Below are 8799 nucleotides of genomic sequence, written 5' to 3' on the forward strand. Positions count from 1 at the left end.
CTTAATGCACCCTGCCTTAGAGCTGAAAAGCCTGGTGTAGGGGTGACATACATCTATTTCATGCATTGTCTGCAGACACCATTAATATCAATGGGGTTACCCAGTTTATGTACAGAACCTGGGGGATAATGTAGTAAACGAACAATGGTTTCTGCTACCTGCATCTTAACGCATTTCTTTCATACTTGAATCCAACCCACCAGTCGGGGGATAATCACTCAATGATAAAATAACAATTTTCAAGAGTCTCCCGATTTAACTTAAATAATCATACGTAAACAAATCAAACAATTCATATGTATTAAAGGCATAGCATGTACACACACATAAACATAAATATATTTATACAATCAATACAAAAAACAATACAAATACAGTGTTTAAATGATTACATATATAAATCACAGCACATTGAAAAACACACAAAATAATCACATATCAAAATGATTGGTTCATATAACGTCATATTCCTATTAGACAGTTTTGTGTCAAATATAACAATTAAATTCCACAATCTCCTATTCAACACTAAGACGTTATTCATATAAGTTGATATTTTGACCCCTCCTTGCCACGCAAAATATTGATTCGTCAATATGGGGTCTTCACCAGGACTATACCGAGTGTGTGTAACCGTAAAATATCGATGTAGCGTCTTGGATTGCTGATAAACCAAGGGGCGGGGTCTCATAATGGGCTCGCTAGTGAAGGATATGGCGTGACCCGGTTCGTCGAGGGATATCATTCCCCATCAAGTTTTGCGAAACCCTCCCGTGTTTTCTGCCGGGTTCTACATCATTTTGGATTTTTGGCAATCTACATTTGTTGAATTTATGCTGTAGATGAAGCTATCTATTTTTGTTACTCGATGGATGCATTCCTCCTCTACTGTGATGCCGAGATTGATTGAACTGGCAGTTCCATTGGACTTTTTGGAAAATTCTTTAAGAGGCTACCCCCGCAGATACTGTTTGGCCCTTCATCAATAGAGACCTTTTTGGCTCATAGATTAGGACTCGGCATCCCGCATGTGGGTAGCGTCATTTTTACACTCCCAGTTAATAGAAGGTCGTGTGAGCTGGATTCTTACTATTGGATTGTTACTCATATCCAGCGAACTGGATTGACGAAGCCAGTATTTTCAAATTCCTTTTGCCTTGTAAAAAGAAAATAAATGTATCAGGCCTAATTATATTTGTCTATAAACCATCAGCGCCCTGAAGAAGGATGGTACATAAATTCCGAAACGCACGTCGGCGCATTGTGCTGTGGTTTTGTATGTTTATGATGTCTGTTTTGCTCTTGTGCATTGTATTTTTTCTGATTGTTTGTGGTTATTGTATGTATATATTAATTTTTTGTATTTTTTTTGTAATTATTGAGACATGTACCTCAATTTCTCATTGCTTCGTCTGTTTGGATTTTTATAAATTTGATCTGGATGTGAGTCAATTGTAAGTGTATGCATTATATGTATATTATATTTATTGAAAAATAACTAAAATATTGATTACTGAATATATGAAATAAGGATATATATATTTTTTTCTAATAAAATATCAAAAAAACATGATTTATTTGTGACACGGTCTGTGTGGGACTAGTTCGATGTTATTAGTACTGGGGGAGCTTCTTCTAATGTTTGTGTTGCTCATAAATGAACTCCACCTTCAGTGACCTCTTGCGTCTGTACGTCAGACATTCAATTTATCCATAAATGGGCGCACTATGGGAACACACCTCTGTTGTGTAAAGCCACTATCAAAATCTGGGAAGGAGCTTCCTTCCAGGGCTCTAAATCGAAAAAATATGTGGGGATCCAGTGGCCAAGTCAATTCTGGACCCACACTCCATCAAATATCTTTTACAGATTGTGACACCTAAATCGCTACAACATATGTAGGTCTCCTCACAGCACTGGAAATTTTGGATGACCGAATTAGTCACAGGTGCATAAATGCTGCCTCTTACGCTCCCACCAGTGAACCACTCTCTACCAAGATGAGGAACTGCTTGCAGGAAGTATGCATGTCGTGTTTTCACTTTTGTCTACACCATTTCACGCAACCTGCAATGTCACTGTATGAGAGTGGTGAGGGGTCCCTTAGGCTGGCATAATACATGCTGCAGCACTTTGGTACCCTCTTTAGTACCCATGCCCTAGGTACCATTTACGAGGGACTTACAGGGGTGCCCAATGTCCTGCCAATTGCTGACCAATTGCACAGTTTTAGGGAAAGATCTGACACTGGTGACCTAGATAACAGGAACTCTTATGTCAAAATTACAGCAAATACCTGGCAAAAAGTGTGGGTGACTGTAGGAAAGTGTCCCTTTATGCATGGTTACCCCCCTAGATACCGGATGCTAACTTGACTGAGTTGTGCTGGGACTCTACTGACCAGGCCCCAGCACCTGTGTTCTTTCCCAAAACTGTACCATTGCTCCCACATTTGGCACACCTCTGGGCTACATATAAGTTCCTTGTAATAGGTACCAGTGGTACCAAGTGCCTTTTGACCAGAAAGGGTCCCTTGGGGCTGCAGAACGTATTGTGCCACCCTTAAGGGTCTCCACACCAAACACACATGCATTGCCATTGTAGGCTACGTGTTGTGGTGTGACTAAACTAAAGGTCGACATGGCAAACCTACCTGATGCCGTGCCTACCCATCCCTGCATGTGGCAATGGGTAAGTTACCCCTTTGGCATGCCTTACTGCTCTAAGGCAAGGTGCACTATACCACAGGTGAGGGCATAGATGCATTAGCAGTATGCCCCATACAGTGTCTTAACCCATTTTTCGACACAAAGTGCAGTGAAGCCATTTTGAGTACATGGGCTGGGAGTTTGTCAACATGAACTCCACAGCTCCATGATGGCTTTACTGAAGGCTGAAAAGTTTGGTATCAAACTTCTCAGTGTAATATACGTACACTGATGCCAGTGATGGATTTATTATAAAATGCACTCGGAGGGTATCCTAGAAATGCCCCCTGAAAAACTACCAACTTCTAGTGTATTTGATAACTGGTCCCTGCTGGCCAGCCATCACCAGACAGGGTTCTGACCTCATGGGGTGAGAGCGTTTGTGTTCTCGAAGGTCAGAAATAAAGCCTGCTCTGGGTGGAGGTGCTTCTCACCCTCCCCTGGCAGGAACAGCAACACTTGGCGGTGAGCCTCAAAGGCTCTCACCTTGTGATGGACTGATCTAGGAAGCTCCAGCCAGTGGAGAGGACCGAGGACATTTTGGCGTCCGGACGGGCGGGAAAATTAGTAAGCAGAGTCGGAGTGTCACCTTAGCCTGGCACACCCCTAGGGTCGTCAAGAGCTGAGGTGAACCCCTCTCTTTTAAATTCTCCATCTTGAATTAGGCCCAATTTGCAACAGGGATGTATTCTCTCCGCTACCCCCCCCCCCCACCAAAGGGTGTAGTCTCCCTAGGGGACAGTAGCCGTTTAGATACTACCACCTCAGTAACCCCTTACATTTAGTATTAAGGGCTCCCCTGAACCTTGTTCCTCAGATTCAACGACCTACAAAGAAGGAAGACCGAAGAGCAATGCAGCAGTGGAGAAGATGACAACTGACTTGGCCCCAGCCCTACTGGCCTGTCTCTTCCTCTTGCAACCCTGCTCCAAGAAACCGGCGTGGCCCACAGCCAGCAACCTCCAAGAACCCCGATTTCTTCAACAAAGACTCTTGTCTCCTGTGGTCACTGGATTTGTCCAGCTAGAATCTACCTCAAGGACTCAGATCCAGGTGGATCTGAAACACTTGCACCACTCTGCATCTGACGCCCACTGCCTGTGTCAAGGTGTCCCACCAATATAGTGAAGTCTCCACGGTGATCCTGATCTGGGATCCAGCGTTGGATCACCTCTCCTGACTTCCCCCCCTCGATGCCTGCAGCCTCAACCTGAAGGCCCTCCCCCAGACCGCAACCGGATCTGGTGAGAAAAACCTGACACCGAAAGACACCCCTGCACTCGCAGCGCTCCGGCCTAGAAGTGCCCAACCGACTGTGTCCCATCCTCCCACCCACTATCCAACTTATCCAGTCGTTGGATACCTTCAGAGAGCCTTCAGGACCAATTCTGCTGTTATTTTCCCCAACCGAGAATCTCTATTGGTTTCAATGGGGCCCGACTCCTCCCTTGCACTCTGCACCCAGCCGCCCCTGTGCAGCTGGTGGTGCAGTCACAACGCTATTTGGTGGCCCCTCCAGCTATTATCTTAACCCCTAGGGCCTGAGTCCCTGAAACGCAGGTACCTACCTATCTGTGAACGGTGCGCTCTTTGAGGGGCCCCTAGCCTCCATAGAATAACATTGGGCCCAGTGACCTCTGCACCCAGGCGTCCCAGTGCCACTGGTGGTGCAGTACCTACCTTGGTCTGACCCTTGCCCAGTGCTGACCAAAATCCCTGGAGACTGAAACTCAAAACTGTTTACTTACCTGTAAGTTACTCACCTGTCTTTTTTCCCATAGGATTGCATTGGTCTCTCACGGTATTGTACTAAGTGTGATCCTAAATGCAAAGTATGTCTTTGTATACTGAAAAGTATTTCATGCACATGTAAAGGATTGTTTGAGGCTATACAAACCTATTGCCAGTCATTTGAAAGTATTGCGTAAAAGTCTCCTTACCTGTAACTGAGTTCAACTTAGTTCCTAGAAATAAAAGTAACTAAAGTAATCTTTTTGTACAAAATATTGGCCTGGAGTTAGTCATTGAGTGTGTGTTCCTGCCTTGTAGGAGTATGTACACCAAATGCATTCCCACTACCCTCGTATAAGCCCAACTGCTCAGCCAAGCTACCACTAAATTGAGTGCAAGGTATTCTCTACGTTAACCAGTGCCATACCTTTGGGGATTCACCTTCCTCTTTGGTGTATCAGCAGTGGGGTCTACGACTTTGCATTTGTTGGACTACTTAGCCAACACCTGATCACACGACAAAACTCCTAAATTGTCTTTAGATTCTGATTATTATTGTTTTAATTGTCAATTTTTCTTCTTTTTTAAAGGTCTTGTTAAGGCCTTGGTTAAGTCCCTTGAAGTATTTTTAGAAGTTTAAAACTTACTGTAGTACGGGTAAAAGTATTTGACATTTTTTGACTTTTTGTAAAAAGATCCCCACTATTAGTGAAATAATGGCTGATCTACAAGACAGGGTTGAGAAGCTCGAGCTCACCCTCCATCTAGAGATGAGCGAGTTACGGTCTCTGTGTAAATGAGAAAAGATTTCTATGGGGTCCCACCCTTCCAATATCTTGCTCTTGGCAGAATGTGCAAGGGACAGCCCTTCTGAGGGGCGGATCCCAACTCTAGAAAAAGTAGTGATTGTGAGGACAACCCCCAACCTCCCTCACTAGATGGGGAGAACAGGCTCTCTATGCCCCAGATACCAAGGATAGTGCTCACAACCCCTAGATCCCACGCAGGTGGGTCAGGTCCTGATGAGATCATAGAGGACAGCCTCAATGAAGAGGACATCCTTCTAGCAAGATTGACCAAAAGATTAGACCTAGAGTCCAGACTCCTGGCTCTAGAAAAAGTGAGCAGAGACCGGATTAGCCCAATCAATGGTGGCAGCAATCCAAGTAAGGAAATAGAGCAATCTTGTGACCCTAAAATCTCTAAAGGGATTGTCCCCAAATATGAGGAAGGTGACGACATCCCCAAATGGTCCACAGCCTTTGAGACGACCTGTGACATGAGAAAAGTGAAGAAGTCACACTGGGGAGAATATACTTTGGAAACTGCTCACTGGTAACTGCAGAATGTACACATAAAAAGCAAAACATAAAATCGAAAATTTGAAAATGCTTTCCGTCCATCATCTTGTGTGTTTTGCTGTTCACCCTATGTGGGAAGGGTATGCCCAGACGTGGGTCCCATGCTCACTACGCCACTGGTGTCAAGCTATCCTGGCTGAAGACGGCTGATAGCCAGAAATCGGTCCTAGGATGCTTGGTTCTGGTCCAAGGAAGACATGGTTTGGCAGTTCGGGCTAGACTGTTCCCATGAGGCACAGGGCCAAGACTGATTTGCATATGGCCATGTCTGAACTGGGGTGGCTTGGTGAGCAAAATAACGATGGATTAAACCCAGATCTGTGACTTGGGGTGAATGTTTTTGCCATTGTGCAACATTCCGTCCATCATCTTGGTGTTTTGTTGTGAATGTGGAGGAATTTGAAATTGGAGGTTAGAAAAAGTTGGTATCCTTAGCTAGGAGCAGGGCATGTAACGAAAAGAGTAGTGTGAATGATTGGTTGCCTCAGTTGAAGCACCAGTATGTGCGGACAAAAAGAGATTGTTTGATGGGCAAAAAAGAGAAAGCAACATGCCAATAAAACCGACATTTGAAAAGCTCCAGCCGTCCTCCTAAAATTAAAATTTACACTTTTGGATTATCTGGTTGTAGATTAAAGAAAATATTTCATAATGAATGTATATGCTTGATGAAGGCTTGTTTCTATAGTTTAGTGTATTTTTTAGGTTCAAATGGTAGAAATTGCTTAGGACGGGGTTCCCGACTTCCAATAGTGATTCAGTGGGTGTCCACTGAAGTCAAAAGCGCAAGAATCACATAACTAGATGACAAGCCAAAGGATCGCTCACCTGTAAAAAAGAGCTGCAAAAAAAAAAACAGGTGAACTACTTGTGGGAATAGTTTTATGCAGCTTCAAGTCATCCAGCTTAACATGTGTCTCCCCCCCGCCCCCCCAAAAAAAAACTTGACAAAGACTATTCGCGCTCATTCAAGAAATAAAACAATGGCTGTTCCCTTTTCCGTCATTGTGAGCTTTTACTCAACATCACGTGAGTCATACTGACTTTGCCTGTGGTGGGTGTCCAAAGTTAGAACCGCAATTTATATGCATAGAATATCTGATCCCAAACACAAGATGGTGTAATAATGTACATCATGTGAATTTAGATCAAGCCACAAAGCTTCTTACAGGAAAGTGACCTAGTTTCATCTCTCTGGCATAAAGACTGGTAATCTTGGGAATATACCCTTTTTTCCGTGACCGTAGTCACAAGTAGGCTTCCTTTTTCTAGCTGTGTCTTTGAATTAGTTACCCCCTTCCTGTTCCTTATGGTCTAGCTTAACAGTGCAGCTGTTGCGAGACAATTATGTGAGCACCACTAGAGAGGGGTTTTGGGCCCATCCACAGCCAGGAGTACATGTTTTGAATGGGAAGAAGTTGTGCTTCCACAAAAAGTGTTTGCCCTCCACCAGCTTTGATCATTTTGTTTATTTATCCAGCTGGCTGAGGGTGAACTTTCAGGGACACCTGTGACATTGTAATTCTGTAAAAGTGTCTTGGATAACTAGATAATTTATGGTGTTTATCTTTTCCTGACATCAGCACAGATGGGAGGCGGGCAATCTTTACCCTACATGGATTTTTAGGTCTGGCCTGATAGTGCAACTGACAGTTTGACCTACACCAGTATTATACTACAGTTCTTTGCTTCCACACAAATGTATAATCTATTTTGCTATGCTTTAACATTATCAAACAACGTTTCTCTCAATCCATACCTGTTGGCTTTGCCTGTGCTTATTCTAATCCTGTTATGGCTTCTTCCAGGTTGCGCGCACTCTCTAGTGGTGGGACCGTGACTTCTCCACCACTCTCACCGGCATTGCCAAAGTACAAACTAGCAGATTATCGTTATGGGAGAGAAGAAATGTTAGCACTTTATCTGAAGGATAATAAGGTAATAAAATGGTATCATGAGACTTGAATACACTATACTTTGTCAGGTTGCTTTTGGTGCATTACTTGTTTGCACACTCAATGGTTTCCTATGCTTTTGGTGTGTTTTTAGATCTCGCCTAGACAGCACATGCGCTGTCTCTTCGAGATCATATATTTTTGTTTTAAGTCTTGCCTAGACGGTGCATGCATTCTCTCTTCAACACCTTTTGATTCTATCAGTGGGCTTAAAAGCAGCCCATAGCATGGGTTGGCTTCATTTTTACCCTTGTTTCTTTGCTTCTTATTTGTCAACTACTGTATGTTTCCTTCCTCTTCATGTGTTTGTCCCTCACCTGGAGCATGGAAGTGTTAGTTGTGTCCTTCCAAAACTCATTTTAATAGGTACAACTTTTTTCTGTGGATTTACGCACCCTACCAGAATGCTTTTTTTCATTCTTTTTTGGCTGGCTCCCTCTTGTACTTCTACCCCAATGTTGTTCCCCAATCCGTATGCATGTCCTCACCAATCCTCTCTCCCTCTGTTTATTTTCAGTGCTGGCTTGCCTCATGCCTTCCTCCCTCTTTCCATTATCCATTATGGCTTACCTCTACCCTCTTTCCCTCAATTTGTTGGCATGCTACCACCCTCCCTTCCTCTGTGCTTTGTCATATTGGCATGCCCTCCCCACACTCACTCTCCTTCCTCCATTGTCCATGTTACCCGTATTCCTCCCTCTGTGCACGTTGGCCTCCCCCACACCTTCGTTAAAACAAGGGTTATGGAGCTGACACCCCTAGCAGTGTCATTGCGTTCTTTTTCTCCTCTCCACCCTGTGTTGTTTCCCCCTTCATCTGTTTTGCCTCCTGCGCCGCACTTTTTCCTGTAAGCAATAGACAAAAATAAACCTTTGATGGAAAAGCGGCATGGCCTTTTTTCCATTTTCCTTCTTTTTTTTTTTTTTTTTTACACTTTCAGCCATGCTGCACAACAAGGCTAAAAACATTGACAAAACCAATACCTCATGTAGGCAGGACCTACTGACTTTGTTCTCGGCTTGTACTAATGTGGTATTGGTTGT

At 43.8% G+C, this 8799-nt stretch overlaps 1 protein-coding gene across 1 annotated transcript in view; it reads left to right on the forward strand.

The window, feature by feature from the left end:
* The window catches only part of GIGYF2 (GRB10 interacting GYF protein 2), a 1757193-nt gene that overhangs the window by 132766 nt on the left and 1615628 nt on the right, over positions 1–8799 (forward strand). The window contains exon 3 of the mRNA XM_078666006.1: positions 7610–7739. Within this exon, the coding sequence (XP_078522132.1) occupies positions 7610–7739 (130 nt within the window). The remainder of the gene's footprint in view (positions 1–7609; positions 7740–8799) is intronic.

The sequence above is a fragment of the Lissotriton helveticus genome, chromosome 11 (genome assembly GCF_964261635.1).
Source record: "Lissotriton helveticus chromosome 11, aLisHel1.1, whole genome shotgun sequence".
NCBI classification, from domain to species: domain Eukaryota; kingdom Metazoa; phylum Chordata; class Amphibia; order Caudata; family Salamandridae; genus Lissotriton; species Lissotriton helveticus.